Here is a 22,654-nt window from a genome sequence, read left to right as displayed (position 1 = left end):
TTTTGTATTCTTAAACGAACTAGCACAGAGAAGAGAAAGGAGCCTTTAAATAATTAAACGATTAATAAACCGCAACATGTCAGCTAAAGCGATTGAATTCACGAATGCATTTGACTGTTTTTAATATTGGCCAGCAACCAGAAACACAGCATCTACTGTGGTAGAAATATATGTTATTGAATTTGATTAGTTTTATTTTTACTATTTAAAAAATGCAGGTTTATTAGGCTAATGTGCAGTGTCTTTAAATACAATGCTCCCCCAACCCTCCTTTCATATTGTCCTGCTAATAGCCCATCATAGGTAGATGGCTTCTTTCGTATTCCAATGTCTTGAATGAATGAATGTATTAATTACAGTCATTTACCATTCTCATTCTCGGAGTGGAAACATTGTTTGCAGAATTTTACAACCTGCCACACTTGTGTGAAAAACAAGTGTTTGAAAACATGTTTTCAAAATGCCTCCTGCTGTCCATCACTACTGTAAACCGGGAACTGTATTGAATTAGATTTTTTTATTTTTTTATTTTATGTATATGTTTATTAGGCTACTGTGTAGTCTGACAAAACCAACAAGACAATGAGAATAGGCAACAGAAGCAGGAACAGAATAGGGCTGAGTGACTTTCTCATTGCTGGCTTTTGTTCAAAATAAGTTTGGCAAGTATGTGAACACTTTGGAATTACCTGGAATTCTGCATAAATTGGTCATCAAATGTGATCTGATCTTCATCACAAGCAATAGACAAACATAGTGTACTTAAACTTATAACACATACATTCTTGTATTTTTCTTGTCTATATTGAATACATAATTTAAACATTCACAGTGTAGGTTGGGGGAAAGTATGTGAACCCCTAGGCTAATGACTTCTCCAAAAGCTAATTGGAGTCAGGAGTCAGCTAACCTAGACTCCAATCAATGAGATGAGATTGGATATGTTGTTTAGAGCTGCCATGCCCTATAAAAATAACTCACAAAATTTGAGTTTGCAATTCACAAGAAGCACTGCCTGATGTGAACTATGCCTCAAACAAAAGAGATCTCAGAAGACCTAAGATTAAGAATTGTTCACTTGCATAAAGCTGGAAATGGTTACAAAAGTATCTCTAAAAGCCTTTATGTTCAATAGTATACAGTAAGACAAATTGTCTATAAATGGAGAAAGTTCAGCATGGTTGCTACTCTCCCTAGGAATAGCCATCTTGCAAAGATGACTGCAAGAGTGCAGAATGCTCAATGAGGTTAAGAAGAATCCTAGAGTGTCAGCTAAAGCCTTATACAAATCTCTGGAACATGATAACATCTCTGTTGACAAGTCTATGATACGTAAAACACTAAACAAGAATGTTGTTCATGGGAGGACACCACGGAAGAAGCCACTGCTGTCCAAACAAAACATTGGAACACAGCACAGGAACACAACACTGTGTGGGGAAAAAAAGGCACACCAACATCAACCTCATCCCAACTGTAAAGTTTTTTTTCTGCCTCAGGGCCTGAACAGCTTGCTATCATCTACGGAGTTTATCAAGACATTTAGCTTAACATTCTCCTGCAATCTGTCCGCCAATTGAAGCTCAACAGAAGTTTGGTGATGCAATAGGACAACGACTCAAAATACAGAAGTAAATCAACAATGGAATGGTTCAACAGAAGAAAATACGCCTTCTGGAGTGGCCCAGTCAGAGTCCTGACCTCAACCTGATTTGAGATACTTTTTCTTGCCACTGTATATTATTAAAACGGAGTCTGGTGCTCTCTGTGTGGATAGGCCACTGGGAGTAAACGGATACCGGACTGCACTCTGGTCAAAGAGTGATGACAGACAGAAGCCCAGTCTAGGTGTTTAATGATGAAGCAGAGTATACATGTGGTCTGTGTACAGAGAGAAACCGAATAAAAGAAATATAACATTACTACAATGTAAATCAAATAAACAATATTACATTAAGCACTAATGTCAACAATCTCTATACACAATTGACAAGAGAAATAACACACCATAATTCATCTCAAGAGAATTAACATAGTTACAGAATGGTAAGAGAACTGGTGAAGTTAACCCACTACATGCACATTTCTTGTATTTACAAATAACAATAGCAACAGGAATATTATGAAAGTGAAAAGTATTTGTTTTTACTTACATTTGTCAAAAAAGCGCAAATAAACGGTCTGATCTGCACAAAAGCCAAACTAACTAAGAAATACATTTTGTTGGTTGCCATGGTGAATAATCCAATAATAGTTGGTAGGACACATAAAAGGAAACATCAGAGTTTACCAGAATCTCTAAATGAAAATACTGGCATATCAATAAAATGTCCTTGTAGATCTAATTCAATTCAGAGGATTCTAAATTAATATCTAAGGGGCTTTTATACAATTTTAAAATGTAGCTTAATTAAATGAATGAATATTGTGGTTTTTCTATTTCCAAAAAAACAAATGCATTTCTTACTGTAGCCGTGTACTGTGGGCCTAAGGGTTTCCGTTAGGAAGATATGGCACTATACAACGTGTTTCTATTCCAAGAAAACAAAAGTGCATTTGTTACTGTAGCTGTTTTAGTGTAACTTACTTATTGGCATAAAGGCCTACTTAAATATACAGTACATCAATCAATTAATTTGTGCACGTCATCAAATAGCATACAAGTCATCTATGTCTTTAAATGCAGTCAAGCATTTTAGTTATAAAACTAAATGACAAAGGGAGCATTGATTAAAAAAATTATCACGGCTAAAGCAATTTTAATTAAGGGTTTCTGTTAGGAAAATATGGCGCTGTACAACCTGACCAGTCAGGCGGAGGTCTAGGCTACTGACTGCGAGTGAAGAGCAAAATAATCCTTACATTGCCAGAAAAATCGGATTGATTTATTAAGACCAGTCCTCATACTGTCATTCAGATATATTTATTCCCACCGCCCCAACAGGTCCACAGACGACATAATCGCCATCACACTGCATACTGCCCTATCCCATCTGGACAAAAATAATACCTATAAGAATGTTGTTCATCGACTACAGCTCAGCATTCAACACCATAGTACCCTCCAACCCCACCCTATGCAACTGAGTCCTGGACTTTCTGATGGGCCACCCCCAGGTGGTGAAGGTAGGAAACAACATCTCTACTTCGCTGACCCTCAACACTCGGGCCCCACAAGACTGTGTGCTCAGCCCTCTCCTGTACTCCCTGTTTACCCACAACTGCGTGGCCATGCAACTCAATCATCAAGTTTGCAGACGACAACAGTAGTTGGCTTGATAACCAACAACGACAAGACAGCCTACAGGGAGGAGGTGAGCACTCGGAGTGTGGTGTCAGGAAAACAAAATTTCAAGCTCCTAGGCATACACATCAGACAAACTGAAATGGTCCATCCACACAAACAGTGTGGTGAAGAAGGCGCAACAGCGCCTCTTCAACCTCAGGAGGCTGAAGGAATTTGGCTTGTCACCCAAAACCCTTACAAACTTTTACAGATGCACAATCGAGAGCATGCTGTCGGGCTGTATCATAGCCTGGTACGGCAACTGCACCGCCCTCAACCGCAAGGCTCTCCGCAGGGTGAGCATCACCGGGGGCACACTACCTGCCGTCCATGACACCTACAGCACTTGATGTCACAGGAAGGCCAAAAAGATCATCAAGGACAACAAACTGCCTATTTACCCCGCTATCATCCAGAAGGCGAGGTCCGTACAGGTGCATCAAAGCTGGGACCAAGAGATAGAAGCTGTTTTTCAACCTCAAGGCCGTAAAACTGCTAAACAGCAATCACTAACTTAGAGAGGCTGCCGCCTACATTGAGACCCAATCACTGGACACTTTAATATATGGGCGGCAGGAAACCTAGTGGTTAAAGCGTTAGGCTAGTAACCAAAAGAAGCACAAGCATTTCGCTACACTCGCATTAACATCTGCTAACCATGTGTATGTGACCAATAAAATATTATTTGATTGAAGTGGGAAAAGTCAAGGTGTTTGAATACTTGACGAATGCATTCATTGATATTACTGTATATGCATGTGCTGGACTGCTTGAAAAGCGCTTCAGTTGCTGTGACGAGTTCTGTTGAAGTTAAATGTTTCTCTGTTCCAGTGATTCCCCAACATGGCCTAGACTCTGGCTCAGTGCCTCTGAACGGAGAGGAGATGAAACCTGCAGTGTACTACGAGAGACTGAAGATTCTGAGACAGAGACAAGGACTGGAGAACAACTCCAGGGTTAGTTTAATGTCGATCACATTGGTGCCACTCAGTTTACAATTTCATATTATGATGATGTAGAAATTGAATACTTGCTGTATTAATGAGTGTCCCCATTATATTATAGCTTGTCATACCCACAGTAATGTAGCATCGTTTCTTGGCTTGCTTACTTTAAATTTGAAAGCTGATCACCTGTTCTCTTTCCCCTCCTTTCTCTCCTTCTCTTTCCCGTCCCTCATTTTCTCTTCTCTCTCCTCTCTCATCTCCACCCTAATAGCAGGCTCAGCTGTTGCAGCAGGAGGAGGGGGACAGTGGACCGATGCGTCCCATCACGTCCCTTCTGTCCAAGCCCTCGGTGGCCTCCTCTACAGACATGCTCCAAAGCAAACTGTCTCAGCTCAAAGAGTCCCGCGAGTCCCACTTCCAGCAGGAGCAGTCCCACTCCCACAGCCCCACTCGATGCTCGTCCCCCTCCGCCAACCTCGACGACCTCAAGAAGAGGCTGGAACGGATAAAGAGCAACCGCCAATAAACGACCCCTGACCCCCAAGCTCATCTCTATACCCAGTCTATCCAATGTGTTAGCCAGCCTCGACCCGATACCCACCCAGCCTTGGCTTTACCCACCCCAAAACCCTGCTCTTATCCTGGCTTTCTTTTTCTGGGTAACCCCCTCTTCTGTGTAAATTGAAAAAGCACCTGTCTCATTGTATAATATTCTGTAAGTGGACAATTTTTTTTGTTGAGTATCGTGGCACAATTGTGTGTGTATATACTCATGGATGCTAACCACTCAATGCTTTTAAGTGTCAAGTTAGGGTTACAGTGTACAGTTTCCATGTGCAGAATGCTGTAATATGTGTTACTTAATCTAGCTTTTTTCATTTTTTTTTGGAAGGTTTTGAATTTCATAGTCAAACCATGACATGTCTCTTCTCTGGGCCTCCAAGCAGGGTTGGGGTCAATTCCATTTTAATTCAGTTATTTCTGGAAGTAAACAAAAAAACAAATGTTTCCTCATAGAGAAGCATTTAGGAAAATCTGAGTAGGAATTGGAATGTCAGTTTACTTCTGGAATTGACCCCGACCCTGTTTTCAGGCCCTGTCAGTTCATACGACTGTTTGCTAAACTTGCTATTTTGCTTTTCCATCTATGAAGTTAAGACTTGTAAAACTTGAAGGATTGATTCTGTTCTCGAAGTAAAGCAAGGAGCATGGCATGAAGTAATTGTTTTTGTAATAAAGTTTGCATTACTAAAATATGTTTAAGTCATTGGTTTAATAATACTCCCATCTTGCGTTCTGTAGCAGAATGTCGATAATTCTGATGCATTGTTTTTGTATTTAATTCAAATGGAAGTAGTCTTAAATTGTTGCTCTTCTGGGTTTTAAGTGTATAATCGATAGTGAAATGGCAATAAAGTTTTTTTTTTTTAACAAACTACCTAATGTGTATACGTTTTGCATTTTATTCTTGCTCGATTGAACACATCACTGCACCACATGTTGAGTGATATACATTTATATTAACGCATTTCAGAACTTCAGCTCATTGGTTCATAAGTTACAATAAAGGCAAATATACATAAATTGCATTTGTGTACATAAATATACAATCTGCGGTAGTGTCTCAATGATAAAGTGCCAAAAGGACACACAACATTTTAGACATTTGACAAGCTATTTTTCTATTCCATGCAATATTCTAAAAAGGCCAATGGATAATGGAAGATGTGGCATACACATGCAGGAAAACATTGATCAAATTGAACATTTAATGGCAGTATATCAAGCTTTCCACAGATTTCTGTCTTCAAATCTTTAAGCCAACGAGCGTAGAAAACGTGTTTCCAGACTGGAAGCCTGGCCCCCTCGGCATGTCTTTTTTGTTGTGGTATGCAGCAGTACTTACAGCTGTGCTGACATGACAACTGGGTCTGATTTCCAAACAGAAAGCTATGAAGAGTCATGTAAACTGTTCTGCTCACTGATTGAATATTGCATACAGTCAGTTGCCTGAATTAGGATTGATTTCTATTTCCATCTCTTGCTACGCAAATTGATTTTGTCCCCCCACACCAAACGTGATCACGACACGCAGGTTGAAATATAAAAACAAACTCTGAACCAATTATATTAATTTGTGGACAGGTCAAAAAGCATTAAACATTTATGGCAATCGAGCTAGCTAGTTTGCAGTTGCTAGCTAATTTGTCCTATTTAGCTAGCTTGCTGTTGCTAGCAAATTTTCACATAACTTGGTGCATTTAAGTTTGTGTGTGTCTTAGCGCATGTGATGTAGGTGACCCTAACATAACAGATAGGTTAATTACATAGCAATTCAATCTACAATGTTGTTACTACAGGTGTTGATATATACCTACAGCATAGCTAATACACACTTAATGTAAAGTGTGTTCAATGTTTCCTCAAGGTCACGCAGCCATTTGAACTACTTGGGATGGACCTTATCGGCAAACTGACACAGACAGACAGCGGACACCAGTATATCTGTGTTATGATTGACTACCTCACTAAATGGCCACAGGCATAACCCCCCCACACAAAGTCTGCTAAGGTGGTCAGTCTGCATTAATCAAATTTTTCTGTCAGTTTGAGGCACCCAAACGTATACTCACAGACCAAGGGAAGGAGTTTGTCAATTAAGTAAATAGTAACTGTGTTACTCAACTTTAATATTTATTTAAATGTCTTCAGCTTTCTAAAAGTTTTTTTCCCCTTTTATAATAAAATATCAACAAAAAATGTCTGGCGACCCGAAGAAGTCTCTGCTCACCGTACCATCCCCAGATGAATGGATTGGTAGAAAGGATGAACGGGACAATACAGAGGTATAAGCAACATCTGTAGACTGAGTTCATCAACTACAATGTTATAAAATAAAATCACATTCTAAGAATAACTTGTGTCAGATTTAACATCATTGTCTTTCTTTTTTTCTGCCAGACCAACAGCCAGTCAACCAAGCAAGCTTTCTACATTGACACCTTTAAAATGACTGGCATCTGGGTGTGCAAGAAATCAAAACTTAAGGTTGGTTGGATTATTCTCATAATATCATAACTTGTGGCATAACATTTTCTATTCAATCACATTTTCAGATCCATCTCTAAATTAGTGGGCCAAAAACCAAAAGAGTGGGACAAGCACCTTGATGCCGTAATGTATGGTTTAAGAACCAAGAATCAAATGTCAACAAAATACTCCCCCTTCTACCTGATGTTCGGTAGAGAGGCTCGTTCCAGAACATTACAGGGTTGGTGTACATCATTTTACATTCTAGTTGATTTGAGAAGTGCAGACTGTCCTTGTAAGTTTAAATTCATATCAGATATGTATGTTATAGATTGACAGCAGTGTCGAGAAGGTCTTAGCAGTGGAAGACTTAAATGAAGATATGCTGAAGCTCAATGAGGTTCTCCAGACTGCCATGGACATGGACTGCTGAGGTCCAGAGGAAATCCTCCAAAAAAACTAGAGGCACAGTGCCAAAACTTAATGTGGGTGACAGAGTGTGGAGGGTAAATATCTGAAGCCAGCAGAGGAACGGGGTTAAACTAGATCCCAACTATCTTGGCCCATATACGATTAGAGGTCTCGAAGGGAAAAGTGTGGACTTGGAAGATGACTAGGGGTTTATCTTCCCTAAAATAAGCATGGGTCACCTGAGACCTCATGTAGAGGAGACTCGTCAGATCCCTCATAAAATTAAATCAGCAGCCTCCAGAACCACCACAGAACCACCACACCAGAACCACCACAGCCTCCACCTCCAAAACCACCACACCAGCAGGTGCAGCCTCCACAGCCACCACACCAATGGCCTCCACAAACACCACACCAGCAGGTACAGCCTCTACAGCCACCATACCAACAGCCTCCACCACCAAAACCACCACACCAGCAGGTGCAGCCTCCACAGCCACCACACCAGCGGCCTCCACCCCAACAACCACCACACCAGCAGGTTTTATTTCACCTTTATTTAACCACACCAGCAGGTGCAGCCTCCACAGCCACTACACCAACAGCCTCCACCTCCACAGCCCACCACATCAGCAGGTGCTGCCTCCACAGCCACCAAACCAGCGGCCTCCACCTCCTCAGACACCTCACCAGCAGCAGCAGCAGCAGCAGCAGCAGCTACTGATAAAAACAAATGCATGTATGTACTCGTCAGGTTGATCCATTTATATATCTCAGTACACTTACATGTATATTTTTCCAGGTGTTGCAGAGGCTTGGGGAGGAAAATATGTATATGTGCTGTTGTCTAGAATCGGCCCATATAAATCTTTTATCAGGATCTCCACAGAACTGGTCCAAATATGGAGCTGGAAAGTGAGGTAAGACTGTGTTGCACATACAGTATATGTAAACACTGTATGTATGTGATTAATCTGTGTATTTATAAGGAAAACCTAAATAGTTGTTTTTCCATGTAACAGATTTACCTTCATTGTCTTTCTTTATTTCTGTCAGACCATCAATGCCTACATGTTCCATCTGATGCGGAATTTTAACAGGCAGTCAACCGAGCAAGCTTTCTACATTGACACCTTTGAAATGACTGGCATTTGGGTGAGCAAGAAATCAAAACTTAAGGTTGGTTGGATTATTCTCATAATATGAGAATATTTTGAACTCAAGCAACTGCTCTTTTAAAATTCAGATTGATCCAATGATGTACAAGTACATTATTGCCATCATCAATGAACACAACCACCGGACTGTGACGATAAGAGCCGCTAAGGCAGTACTAAGAACTAAGAAATACATACATAATACGGAACACATGTGAAATAATACACGTGTGTAAAATGTGTGTGTGCCATATGTGTATATTTATGTGTGTGTAATATGTGTGAATGTAATATGTGATCTGTGTGTCTGTCTAAACTTGAAAGGTTATGCTGCCATCCCAAAAGAGGGCTCTGTTCCTCAACCCAATGGAGGAAAGTGCCAGAAAGATAAAAAGATGCCAAGGGGTGACAAGGTAAAAACTGCTTTTAATATAATTTTTTACAATGGAATCAATAAAGTCTTTGAAATGCTATACTATTAATCTCTATATTGTAATCAATAAAGTGTCAAAATGCTGTACTTTTATTAACATAGATGTTCAGATCATTCCTGAGAGAGAGAAGGGGGGTAATATCTCCAGATGGGTGTGTGGTACCCTTCCTCACCCATGGAAACAAGATGTTACTTCTTGTGGGGTCTTTGCCTTGAAAGTAAGAATGAGAGTATAAGTAATGCACAATTAACCTACTGAAAGTATACTGACTAAAAAGGCAAAACAGAACTGTCAAATTATATTATAGCTGTGTCGTTGTATACTTACGAATTAGAATCTTAAGTGTAAACATAATTTCGTTGGGGAAGACTGAAATGCCCATCAAATTTTTCCCCAGTTTGCTGAATGTGTTCTGAAGGAGGAGTCGATTGTCTTTTCAAATACAGACAAAGATGTTAACATCATGAAAAAAGAAATAGCAGTCACTCTCCTCCAAAACACTGGTATGTTCAATTTCTAATTTAATATAATTGTAGATAAAATAAAAAAAACATTTATATGGATCTTTCAAGGTTACCTTTGATCCAACTTCTGACTAGATGGCCACTAAAACACATGTATTTAAATAATTGTGTTACTAGAAACCTATACTATTCCCTTGTTCCCTGTTTGCTCTGAAAAATACATGTAAAGATGTATAGACTACTTGACATTATGTTTTGCTAGATGACCTGAGCCAACTGTGCCACTTCTGTGGGGAGGTGGACAATAATGAGGAAAACACTTACTGGGTAATTGCTTGTACACTTCTAAAAGGCACATTTTTACAAGTACGAATTTGTATAAGCAGTAATATTTCTAGAGGTAGTATTATCTGCTTTGTCTGATAATGAAATAATTGTAATTCAAGAAAATGTATTCAATGTTTAAAATATCTTAACATTTTTCATCATACATTTCAGAGTGGTTCTGACCACTCTGCCCACGATGGTTCCACCAGTCCTGTATGAAAACCATCCCATCATTGGATGATTCTGTATGCGCTGCCTGTCAGGACTAGGTTAGGCTTGAGTTCCAGGCGACGGCATCACCTGAAATCTTTCCATAAAAAGTGGACTAAATGTTCAGTCGAGCTGTTGCAGCTTTCCAGTATTTGTTTGTTATTTGTCTTTTTATATTTGATTTGTCATTTTATATCTTATTGTGCAAAGATCAAAATGTGTATTTCCTATTTAATGTTTATTAACTAACTTAACTTCATGTGATGTTTTTATGTTACTGTGTGATTTGTGTATTATCTTTATTATCTTAAACATTACAATATGTTTCTAAAATAAGTGTTTATGTTTCTTTATCCTCTACTTTTGCTTTCTGTAGCACACAGTACTGGTCAACAGTACCAAGAGAAGGGGGGTGGGGGGGATTTCAGCAGGCAAGAAAATAGCCTTGCCGAAATACCCCCCTTCTAATATCCTTAATTTTGTGTCTAGATTCAAATACTTTCTGTGGCACACATCAGAGTCAAATACTTTCTATAGAACAAACTTCACATCAGGATTGGCAACCGAATTGAATAACTAATGTATGTGTGTTATATTAAACATAGAGGGAGTAAAATGTAGGCAAGCAAATAAACATTTCAGGACATCTACTAGTCGAATAGGACATGGGAGAGATGACGAATTTTGGCAAAGAGATTTATTTATAGACTAATACACTTGAAACAAATAGCCAAACCGAAAACTGCATGATGAAGAATTGTGTGTGTGTACGCGTTCACGCGAAGGGGGGGGGGGGTTCTGGCAGGGGGGAGATTTTCGGCACAACACCGGCTCTACGGGTGGCAAAGCCAGGTATGGATCCCCAGCTAGAATTTGTGCCCACCCCCAGGTTTGTTTCCCATAAACATAACAATTGGTATATTAATTACCATGCCTGGTGGCCAGTAGCGCAGACCGGGACAAAGGCTATATGCCGGTGTGTGCTCATGATCTGAAGAGTGGGGAGAAAGGGTGATGTAATAATGTAAAATGTAGTGGTTCAAATCCCAAAAGGCATTCTGATTGGGCACCTAGCCATGCAATGTCATTCGGTATTGCCTTCCTTACCTTATTTAGGAAGCTCATTGGATCCCAGGACGGGGTCAAACTGTTCCCCCCCCCCCCCCCCCCCTCCCCTCACAGAGGTTCACTTTTGCAGACAGCTAGCTTCTTTAAATTGTGGTCCTGGCGCACTGAATAATTTATAGCTAGTTGGCTAAGCACGAGGGTAACATCACAGCCAGCCCCTAGCGCCTGACAACATTGGTGTTGGAGGAAGGAGCCAGCGCAGGCTTGTCTTGACATTTACCTGAGCCTCATTTTAAGTGGGAGAAAGCAGGCCCTTTGTAACGCCTGGTTGAAGGTCTGCATTTGGTTGTGGTGCACGCTATGTCTGAGGAACTGAGAGGACTTTTTCAGTGCGTGTAGCTCCCTGTATAATAAATGTAGAAAGCCCATGGTGGCGGCACAGTACACTGGGGAAAAACTGAAAATACTTCTTGATCAGCGATGGACTGGCCACCTCGCTACTGTCAGTCATGAAATCAAGTCCCATCACAGATGCTCGGTGAAATTTTCTCGTGCATATGGCACAGATGTGAGATTTGAGGCCACAGGCTTATTGAAAGCAGTGAGAGCTGGGCTTCATTGTTTATTGCTAACATGACCCACAAAATCCTGGGGTTCTTCGACCCTCCTACAAACTGCAATCTACTGATCTGCACGCCGGTACAAACTTGTCCGCAATATGTATGGGTGCTTTGAAAAACTGCAATGTAATGCTCCCGTTCATTATTTAAAAAAATCTAATCGTATGCAACAGGTGTAGTATACCTTACAGTGAAATGGTTACTTTACAAGCCCTTATCCAACAATGCAGTTAAGAAAATACCACAAATATGTAAAAAAGACATAAATAATTAAGTAAAATAACGGGGCTATATACAGGGGGCACCGGTGTCGAGGTAATTGACGTAATATGTAGTGGGTCAGAAGATTACATACATAAGTTGACTGCCTTTAAACAGCTTGGGAAATTCCACCGAAATGTTGTCATGGCTTTAGAAGCTTCTGTTAGGCTAATTGGCATAATTTGAGTCAATTGGTTTACCTGTGGGTGTATTTTAAGGCCTACCTTCAAACTCTGTGCATCTTTGCTTGACATCATGGGAAAATCAAAAGAAATCAGCCAAGCCATCAGAAAAATAATTGTAGACCTCCACAAGTCTGGTTCATCCTTGGGAGCAATTTCCAAACGCCTGAAGGTACCACATTCATCTGAACAAACAATAGTATGCAAGTATAAACACCATGGGACCACGCAGCTGTCATACCGCTCAGGAAGGAGATGGGTTCTTTCTCCTAGAGATGAACGTACTTGGTGTGAAAAGGGGCATCGGTGTCGAGGTAATTGACATAATATGTCCATGTAGGTAGTTATTAAAGGGACTATGCATAGATAAGAGCAGCGGCATGCAAATAGTTGTGTCGTCAGCAAACATAATGAAGGTGTTGGGTGTCGTGTTTAGCCAGTCGCGGGTGATTAAGGAGTAAAGCGTGGCAGACATGTTGATGCCTACCCTTACCACCTCGGGGCGGACGCGTCAGGAAGTCCAGGATCCAGTTGCAGAGGGAGGTTCTCACATAGATGTTCCTTTTGTCCAGGTGGGAAAGGGCAGTGCGATTGATTCATTTTTGGATCTGTTGGCGCAGTATGCGAGTTGGAGTGGGTCTAGGGTATCCGGGACGATGCTGTTGATGTGATCCATGACCAGCCTTTCCAAGGTGGTAAGATATGCATTTTGGCAGGTAAAATTGCATAACTTCAATTAAACCATGACACACTTTTGCGCCATCTCAAAACACTGACTTCACGGTATTTATTTGTGGCGCAAACATCAGGCAGGAGAGTTTAAGGTTCCCTCACAGTTGGGATGATTTTTATTTCAAAACAGTTGCACAAGGAAATTTCAGATACATAAACTTTGCTTGTAGATGCCGTTATATACACATGCTGTACAAAAACTGAAAAGACTTTAGTTAGTAGACAGACATCCTCTTCTTGAAATCCATTTAAGAATTATAAAGGAATCATCCTTATTCTCAATGGCCTTCCTCATTTCTACCAGTAGAGAGCAGCCTTAACCTGTTCTTGGTGTAAATTGAAATATAAATGACAGTAATCTAGTTCAGGTTTTCCCAAACTCCCCCCCTGACCCTCTCAGATCCATAAAAAAAAAACAAAAAAAAATATTTGAAGTTAAGACCACTCTAAACCCTGTGGATGAAGATTTCCCGGGTAACAAAAATGTGAAACCCTTGAAAGTGGAGAAGGAAAAAAATAAACAAAACATATCACCATAGTCCCTCCCAATCAACAGTGCAAGACATAGTCCCTCACTCAGGTAGAAGGTAGACTGGAACCGTAAATAGATTTGTCTCTTTGGTGCTTTTAGGGTTTCTTAGCAGTTTGTAACAGGCTGGAACAACTGACGTTAGGGTTTCTTGAGAGGAAAGACAGGAGGTAGGACCCGCCGTGAGTTGTTTTTCACCCATGGGTGGTCAATTACATTCCGCAGCGGCAGCCGCTTGGAGGGGCTGTGGCGGAGCAGCTTAGAGATCAGGTCCCTAGCCCCGTCGGACACCACTTCGGGGAACTGCAGGTCCACCTGAGACATTGAGGGAGATGTCCTTAATCACCGTTCATACCTATGCATTGGTTACTGGATGAATTGATCAATCATTCTCTGAATAAATTACAACTAGGTTTCATAAAAGCATTTTCTATATAGCAGATACTTAAAAAAGTTGCTACACATTTTTTGCATTGTGATTTCAGAAAATGTCCATCTCTGGCACTAACAGTGGAATGATGGTGTTTCATAGTATAGCTTATCCTCCAGTGTTGTGACTGGCGGTGATATTCGGCTATTGATTTCTCTCAAGGTATCGGTTGTCAAACTGGGAAAGCTGTTCTGACTGTGGCGGTTTCCCTTAGTGGAAATTGCTGTCATTTCCTGGTTGCTAAATTGCTAGTGTAGGAATCATTGTACCATTAACTATCTTTCGTACATACAGTTGAAGTCAGAAGTTTACATACACTTTAAGTTGTCGTCATTAATATTAGTTCTCAACCACCCCACACATTTCTTGTTAAGAAACTATAGTTTTGGAAAGACGGTTAGGACATCTACTTTGTGCATGACACAAGTAATTTTTCCAACAATTGTTTATAGACAGATTATTTCACTGTACCACAATTCCAGTGGGTCAGAAGATTACATACACTAAGTTGACTGCCTTTAAAGAGCTTGGAAAATTCCCCAGAAATGTTGTCATGGCTTTAGAAGCTTCCGTTAGGCTAATTGGCATAATGAGTCAATTGGTGTACCTGTGGATGTATTTCAAGGCCTACCTTCAAACTATGCATCTTTGCTTGACATCATGGGAAAATCAAAATAAATCAGCCAAGACATCAGAAAAATAATTGTAGACCTCCACAAGTCTGGTTCATCCTTGGGAGCAATTTCCAAATGCCTGAAGGTACCACATTCATTTGAACAAACAATAGTATGCAAGTACAAACACTATGGGACCACGCAGCTGTCATACCGCTCAGGAAGGAGATGGGTTCTTTCTCCTAGAGATGAACGTACTTGGTGCGAAAAGTGCAAATCAATCCCAGAACAGCAGCAAAGGACCTTGTGAAGATGCTGGAGGAAACAGGTACAAAAGTATCTATATCCACATAACCTGAAAGGCCACTCAGCAAGGAAGAAACCAATGCTTCAAAACCACCATAAAAAAAAGCCAGAATACGGTTTGCAACTGCACATGGGGACAAAGATCATACTTTCTGGTGAAATATCCTCTGGTCTGATGAAACAAAAATAGAATTGTTTGGCCTTAATGACCATCGTTATGTTTGGAGGAAAATGGGGGATGCTTGCAAGCTGAAGAACACCATCCCAACCGTGAAGCATGGGGGGTGGCAGCATCATGTGGTGGGGGTGCTTTGCTGCAGGAGGGACTGGTGCACTTCAAAATAGATGGCATCATGAGGGAGAAACTGTGGATATAATTGAAGTAACATCGAGACAGTCAGGAAGTCAAAGCTTGGTCGCAAATGGGTCTTCCAAATGGACAATGACCCCAAGCATACTTCCAAAGTTGTGGCAAAATGGCGTAAGGACAACACATTTAATGTATTGGAGTGGCCACAACAAAGCCCTGATCTCAATCCCATAGACGATTTGTGGGCAGAACTGAAAAAGCGTTTGCGAGCAAGGTCTACAAACCTCACTAAGTTACACCAGCTCTGTCAGGAGGAATGGGCCAAAATTCACCCAACTTATTGTGGGAAGCTTGTGGAAGGCTATGCGAAACATTTGACCCAAGTTAAACTATTTAAAGGCAATGCTACCAAATACTAATTGAGTGCATTTAAAATGACTGACACACTGGGAATGTGATTAAGAAATAGAAAGCTGAAATAAATCACTTATTCTGACATTTCACAGTCTTAAAATAAAAGTGGTGATCCTAACTGACCTAAGACAGGGGAGTTTTACTAGAATTAAAATGTCAGGAACTGTGAAAAACAGAGTTTAAATGTATTTGGCTAAGGTGTATGTAAACAGAAATGCAGCCCCAAACTTGCAAAGAGCCTCCACCACGAGTCACTGTTACCCGCAGACACTCATTCGTGTACCGTTGTCCAGCCCTTTGGCTGTAGCAGAAGGCAGTTTATTTGCTGAACGGTTTCAAATGGACTCATCAGGCAAGAGCACATGTTGCCATTTTTCTGCATCCCCGTGCCTGTGTTTTCTTGCATAGTTGAGTCAATTGGCCTCGTTTCCACATTGGAGGTATGACTTTTTGGCCGCATGTCTTCCATGAAGGCCACTTCTGACCAGACTTCTCTGGACAGTAGATGGGTGTACCAGGGTCCCACGGTTTTCTGTCAATTCTGAGCTGATGGCACTGCTGGACATCTTCTGATTGCGAAGGGAAGTAAGCATGAGGTCTCATCTGCTGCAGTATGTTTCCTTGGCCGACCACTGTGTCTACGGCCCTCAACGTTGCCGGTTTCCTTTGTGCTTCTTCAAAAGAGCTTGGACATCACATCTGGAAAGCATTCTGCCTTGACATTTCTGATAACTACCTTGTGTCTTGTTGCTGGGCTCAGTCTTGCCGTGGTGTATGATTTTTGACAGTAATCCGTCTACAGCAACCTCACCTTGTTAGCAGAGTTTGGCTGTTCCTCAACCAGTTTTATTCCTCCTACACAGCTGTTTCTGTTAATGATCGTGTTTCAACCTACATATTGAATTGATGATCATTAGCACCGGTTTGGTATAATTGTTTAAATCATACGCCTGACAATATGCCTACAAAACCCGACTTTGTGCAAGTGTACCTAGAAGAATTTATGCTGTTTTGAAGGCAACGGGTGGTCACACCAAATATGGATTTGATTTAGATCTCTGTTCACTCACTGCATTTAGTTCATTGATTAATATCATCCATGTCTATTTTTGGTCCACCAGTGTCAAACAGCAGTAAAAACTATATTTTTTGTTAATGAAAAATATATGGTCACAGCGATTTAGACCGCTAAAGGCCCTGAAGCTTCTGTGCATGATTCTTTACGCAGTCTCTGCTCTACTTGTAGAGAACAGGCTACTCTATGGTTGCTCGCTGCACATCAGTCAAAACCCTGTAGGCTACTTCAAAAACACTAACTCAAGATCTAAATGCATATATATCCCCACGAAATTGATTAAGATCAAATGGTTGGTATGCAGATGCTGCATGGACTAGTCACCGGTAAAATTTAAATTAGCATTCACGATTGACAGTGAGAAATGTGATGGCAGGTTCTTGACAGAGTAGAGCAGAGATTGTGTGTAAAGTAGAGAATCTCGCACATGCACAGAAGCGTCCGGATCTTTAGCTGTTAGGAAGAGGGGTCAGGAAAAGTCAGATCCACAGCCTCTGCCAACAAGTTAACGACCATCTAAAAATGCAAACCTTTGTGATGCGCTTGTACGTTTCAGAGTTGCTGGCGGTTTCAAAAGGGGGGTTTCCAACTAGGCACTCATAGCAGAGCACCCCGATGCACCACAAGTCCACCTTCTCATCGTGGGGCTTTCCCTCAATCATCTCTGGGGGCAGGTAGTCCAGTGTTCCACACATTGTATGGCGCCTAGAGGGGCAAATCAACAAATTACATAAGTGATAGGGTTTTTAGACTGACCCATATGTACAAAAGAGACTGTCAAGATGAAGGAAAAACATGTCTCAGTGAATTAATGAATACAAAGGCTGACCCTAATTATTTGACTGGTTGATGTTGGTGGAGGAAGATTTTTTTGTCAGGCAGTAGCAAATATATAAACCCAGCAACAACAAAAAATGAAAAAAAGGGGGGGGGCCCCATTTTTCAGGACCCCATCTTTCAAACACAACTCTTAAAAATCCAAATAACTTCAGATCTTCATTGTAAAGGGTTTAAACACCATTTCCCATGCTTGTTCAATGAACCATAAACAATGTACATGCATCTGTGGAAAGGTTTCCTACCATCTGTTAGTGTCTTAAGGTCACAGTTATGAAAACTTAGGACACTAAAGAGGCCTTTCTACTGAAACACACCAAAAGGAAAGATGCCCAGGGTCCCTGCTCATCTGCGTGAACGTGCATTTGGTATGCTGCAAGGAGGCATGAAGACTGCAGATGTGGCCAGGGAAATGCATTGAAATGTCCGTACTATGAGACGCCTAAGACAGTGCTACAGGGAGACAGGAAGGACAGCTGATCGTCCTCGCAGTGGCAGACCCTGCAAGGGAACTGCCCTAGTTACATCAGGAACACACAATCCCCCCATCAGTACTCAGACTGTCCACAATAGGCTGAGAGAGGCTGGACTGAGGGCTTGTAGGCCTGTAGGCCTGTTGTAAGGCAGGTCCTCACCAGACATCACCGGCAACAACGTCACCTATGGGCACAAACCCACCGTTGCTGGACCAGACAGGACTGGTAAAAAGTGCTCTTCACTGATAAGTCAAGTCAAGGTTGTGTCTCAACAGGGGTGATGGTCGGAGTCGCGTTTATCGTCGAAGGAATGAGCGTTACACCGAGGCCTGTACTCTGGAGCAGGATCGAGGTGGAGGGTCCGTCATGGTCTGGGGCGGTGTGTCACAGCATCATCGGACTGAGCTCGTCGTCATTGCAGGCAATCAATGCTGTGCGTTACAGGGAAGACACACCCCCCCCCCCCCCTAGAAACATCCGGGAACTTGCAGGTGCCTTGGAGGAAGAGTGGGGTAACATCTCACAGCACGAACTGGCAAATCTGGTGCAGCCCATGAGGAGACACACTGCAGTACTTAATGCAACTGGTGGCCACACCAGATACTGACTTATTTTTTATTTTGACACCCCCCCCCCTGTTCAGGGACACATTATTCCATTTCTGTGGAACTTGTTCAGTTTGTCTGTTGAATCTGTTCATAAATATTTACACGTTAAGTTTGCTGAAAATAAACAGTTGACAGCGAGGACTTTTTGTTGTTGCTGAGTTTAGTTGATTTTTATTACAAACAGTTTGTCTATAGAAAAATACACATTTTAAAAGTGGCAAATCAGGCGACTTTCAGTCGACCAAGATTTGTCAGGGACAGCCATATTGAGTACGGTCACATTCAGTTTGTTTTGCTGGGATCCGTTTGAGCAAGACGAGGCTAAGAATCACATCACTAATCGCCTGATCTCATAATGAGTAGGTATTTGGAACACAAGGTGATTTGTCGATTAGCAATTCTGCACAATCTGCCTACAACATAAAACACACATTGTACCAAAAGTAAATGCTGTGAAGGCAAACATATTAGGCTGGAGAGGGTTCTGTTCAGTGTTCCCTCACCTTAGGGATGGTGCGTGGACAGACCAGCCAAAGTCTGCTATCTTCAGCTCCCCCCGGAATCCCAGCAGCAGGTTCTCGGGCTTGATGTCCCGATGGATCACCTTTCTCTCATGGCAGTACAACAGCGCATCAGACAACTCCTCCATGTACTGACAAAGAACATTTGACACATATTTGATTATTACAATGGATTTAAAATGCTAAGAAAGTCATGTCAGCCTCATGAATCTACCTGCCAAAACTAGTCCATTGTAGGAATATTCATATCAAGTTAATTATTTTAGCATCTATAAACCAAAAAACACCTTTCAGTTACAAAATGTTATGATTGGAGGGGTTCTTGGGCAAATACAGAGTGAAATAAAACAAAGGATTAGTAAGAATAGATTAATTATAAATAGCCCGCAACACTGATCCCGGTCTTACTGTAGCAGTGCGCTGGTCATCAAAGCGACCACATTTCTGCAGCTCTTTGTACATCTCCCCCCGCGGCGCGTACTCCAGGATCAGGAAGACCCTGGTGCGGTCATGAAAGTAGTTGTAGAAGTGCAGGATGTTGGGGTGTCTAAAGGAGGGCGGAGAGAGCAAGGATTTAATCTCAGTTTTCCCATAATCGGAACAATTTAACACAATGAACTAAAGGAATTTATGGTCAGTTTCAAAAGTGAACCAAATTAAGTACATTGCATGATATTGGTTAGGGCTTGGACGCACTTTTTTTCTTTCATGGCAAAAATGAAAACACAAAGCAGACCACACATGTAAAATAGTGTGCTGTAGCTCAGAAAATAAATTTGACTGTGGATGACAACATAATGATGTTTGTTTCCAACATCAGGGCAGTTTTCCTAAAGAAGTTAAATCCCCTTCTTGTTTTGTTTCCTTGCCACAAAACTAACGAGAATCACAATACAGGTATTGTTCCAGACATAATGTTGGTAGTAATCAACATGCCACAACATTGCCTGCAGAAACAGAATAGTAAGGCAACATCAACCCATACCACTACATTCAAAAGGGCTGGTTTTCCACAAAATATCCATTGAAAATACATTTCATTCCAGTATTATGTTTCAACCTGTGACTCAGAAACCACCCCTTCAAAAATGGAATAAAAGTCTAAAACAAAACTATTGACCTAAGGTGGGACTGAATCTCGATCTCCCTCCTGAGCTGGTGCTCCACACCCTCTTTCTCCATCTGAGACTTGAAGAGCACCTTCAGCGCCACGATGAAGTCCAGCTTCTTATCCCGGGCCAGGTAAACGTTCCCAAACTTGCCTTTTCCGAGTGGCCGCCCAATGTCAAAGTCATCGATGGTGAATTTCCTGCTTAAAAGAAACAGATGCTGCTAAACCACAACTTGAATGTACAAATATTTTACATAAGAAAATGGGTATTTTAGATTAAACACATTTAGTGTCAGGTGATGTGTTTTGATATAATATTTACTTTGCTAGAGCTGCACTGGATGAAGACGTGGCAAGCTCTCTCCCAGGACCTAAGGAGATAGGGATACAGAATTTTGCAACAAAAGTGGTGTATTATATTGAGGTGGTGTGATGTGGCATCTGAAAAGTTATAGAAACACCGCAGGCAAAAATAGTAGCTACAGAAATGTACCTGTAATTGCTTTTTTGTCTGTAGCGTCTGGTGCAGAGGGCATCTGAACTCGCTGAGGACCCAAAGAAACCATTGGAGTTGCCATCTATCGTATAGAAAAAAAGATCCTAGATTAAACCCAATTGCCCCAAACTCCCCAGTACTGGTACAACGTTCTGAATTGTCATTTGAATGTAATAAATTAATTAAAATGGTAGCTAACTAGCTAGACAGCTAAAACGGACATTAGCGTTAACTAGCCAACATTAGACACAACGCGCTCAAATTTCAGATGGAAAGGATGGAAGCAAAAATAGAGAAAACATATTTGTAGCAAAACCTACCGGTCTATGTAGCCCTTTAGGATCACAATTCTCCTTATTCTGCAAAGAGATTTAATAGTTTATCAAGTACTTCAAGTTAGCTCCACCATTAAGCTAATTTTAGCTAGCCAAAGCATTCTCAAACAACGCTGGATAGCTAGCTATTAGCTAGAGACAACAGCAATGTGGGAAGAACCTTGATAAATGAACAATTAAACTCGTACCTGCATCATACTGATGTATGTGACATAAAGCAAAACGTTATTACGATAATTCTGAAAGCAAACGTTACACTGTCGTCTGCTTCGACCGCCAATGTTTTAAAGACACTGTGTTGTCGTGTGTGATTGGCTACCAAATGTATAACTCCTTGTCGATTGGTCAGATCAGCAGTAACCCGTCCAATTGGTGGCAGTAGTGCACCATTAACATTGGATGCCAACCGTCGTTGAACCCCACCGAAGAAGAAGAAGCTCAGCAGTGACGCGCTTCCGTTTTACTTCCTATCGGCCTGCGTTTTCTCAAAGACTATGTTGACAAGAAATTCGAGTGACCGCTCTAACAATGGAAATACATGTTCTTCAATATAGAAGGCAGGCGGGAGGAAACAAGATCAAGTGGAACCTTTCTAGACAATAAAAGGGCAGATATGCGTGTGTACAACCGGCATGGAGATCAGTGGAGGCGCTGAGGGGAGGATGGCTCATTATAATGGCTGGAACGGAGTAAATGGAATGGCATTGAACACATGCGTTCCATTCCATTAGCTCCGTTCCAGCCATTATTTGATACCATTCCACAAATTCCTCTCCAGCTATTACCACAAACCTGTCCTCCTTAAGGTGCCACCAACCTCCTGTGAAAGAGATGTATAGGGGACACATCTTTGCCATTATCGCGCCTGTGACAGCATGGGCAGCGCCATTGAAAGTAATCAATTTTCTTCTTCATTGACTGCTTGCTCCCAACTTATAGGAATCCCCACCCAGTTGACGACTTTAAAATGGTGGAAGCCCTCAATGGCAATGTTCATGCTAAAATGGGTTATATCCATGATGAGTCCTGATGATGGCGCCGGAAGAGATGGGTGCTGTTTTACTGGCTCCTAACCAATTGTGCCATTGTGTGTGTTTTTTTAATGTTATTTGTAACTTACTTTGTATGTAATGTTTCTGCCACAGTCTCTTATGACCGAAAATATTTTTTACCTAATTTCTACCAGCATGTTATATGTGAAGAAAAAAAACACTAGACCACTTTTACTCCACACACAGAGACTTGTACAAAACTCTCCCTCTCCCTTTTGGCAAATCTGACCATAATTCTGATTCCTGCTTACAAGCAAAAACTAAAGCAGGAAGTACCAGTGACTCGCTCAATAAGGAAGTGGTCATGACGCAGATGCTAAGCTACAGGATTGTTTTGCTAGCACAGACTGGAATAAGTTCTGGGATTTTCACCACATCAATCACTGGCTTCATCAATAAGTGCATTGATGA

The 22,654-nt window shown here is 41.3% G+C and overlaps 2 protein-coding genes and 1 long non-coding RNA gene across 6 annotated transcripts in view; 1 reads left to right on the top strand and 2 right to left on the bottom strand.

The window, feature by feature from the left end:
* Positions 1-5,671, top strand: part of LOC109889639 (cytoskeleton-associated protein 5-like) — a 40,670-nt gene extending 34,999 nt beyond the window's left edge. For 2 of the 3 annotated variants that reach the window (XM_020481212.2, XM_031823145.1), the window contains 2 exons: positions 4,118-4,242; positions 4,505-5,026. In XM_020481212.2, coding sequence (XP_020336801.1) covers positions 4,118-4,242; positions 4,505-4,759 — 380 coding nt within the window. In that variant the 3' untranslated portion in view covers positions 4,760-5,026. Of the gene's footprint in view, positions 1-4,117; positions 4,243-4,504 lie in introns of all 3 variants that reach the window. The other variant, XM_031823146.1, reaches the window with a different exon arrangement.
* Positions 5,672-9,237: 3,566 nt separating this feature from the next.
* Positions 9,238-12,492, bottom strand: LOC116373672 (uncharacterized). Its single transcript, XR_004209597.1, has 3 exons — positions 12,440-12,492; positions 9,593-9,697; positions 9,238-9,475 (listed from the first exon to the last, which is right to left on the bottom strand). It is a non-coding gene; the product is annotated as an uncharacterized LOC116373672 (long non-coding RNA).
* Positions 12,493-13,215: 723 nt separating this feature from the next.
* On the bottom strand, positions 13,216-21,512 carry LOC109889637 (aurora kinase B). Of its 2 annotated transcripts, none has more exons than XM_020481210.2 (9): positions 21,380-21,512; positions 21,177-21,215; positions 20,854-20,938; positions 20,683-20,731; positions 20,370-20,561; positions 19,658-19,796; positions 19,232-19,380; positions 17,338-17,512; positions 13,216-13,973 (listed from the first exon to the last, which is right to left on the bottom strand). In XM_020481210.2, the coding sequence occupies exons 1-9, from the start codon at positions 21,386-21,388 to the stop codon at positions 13,800-13,802; spliced, it is 1,011 nt and encodes a 336-aa protein (XP_020336799.1). In that variant the 5' UTR covers positions 21,389-21,512; the 3' UTR covers positions 13,216-13,799. The 2 variants fall into 2 exon arrangements, with proteins under 2 accessions (XP_020336799.1, XP_020336800.1); XM_020481211.2 differs by having other exon boundaries at positions 20,370-20,558; positions 21,380-21,511.
* Positions 21,513-22,654: the final 1,142 nt, after the last annotated feature.

Source organism: Oncorhynchus kisutch, linkage group LG4 (assembly GCF_002021735.2).
Source record: "Oncorhynchus kisutch isolate 150728-3 linkage group LG4, Okis_V2, whole genome shotgun sequence".
Taxonomy (NCBI): Eukaryota; Metazoa; Chordata; class Actinopteri; order Salmoniformes; family Salmonidae; genus Oncorhynchus; species Oncorhynchus kisutch.
Note: the sequence above shows the minus strand (reverse complement) of the source record. Positions and strands in the feature narration are given on the sequence as shown.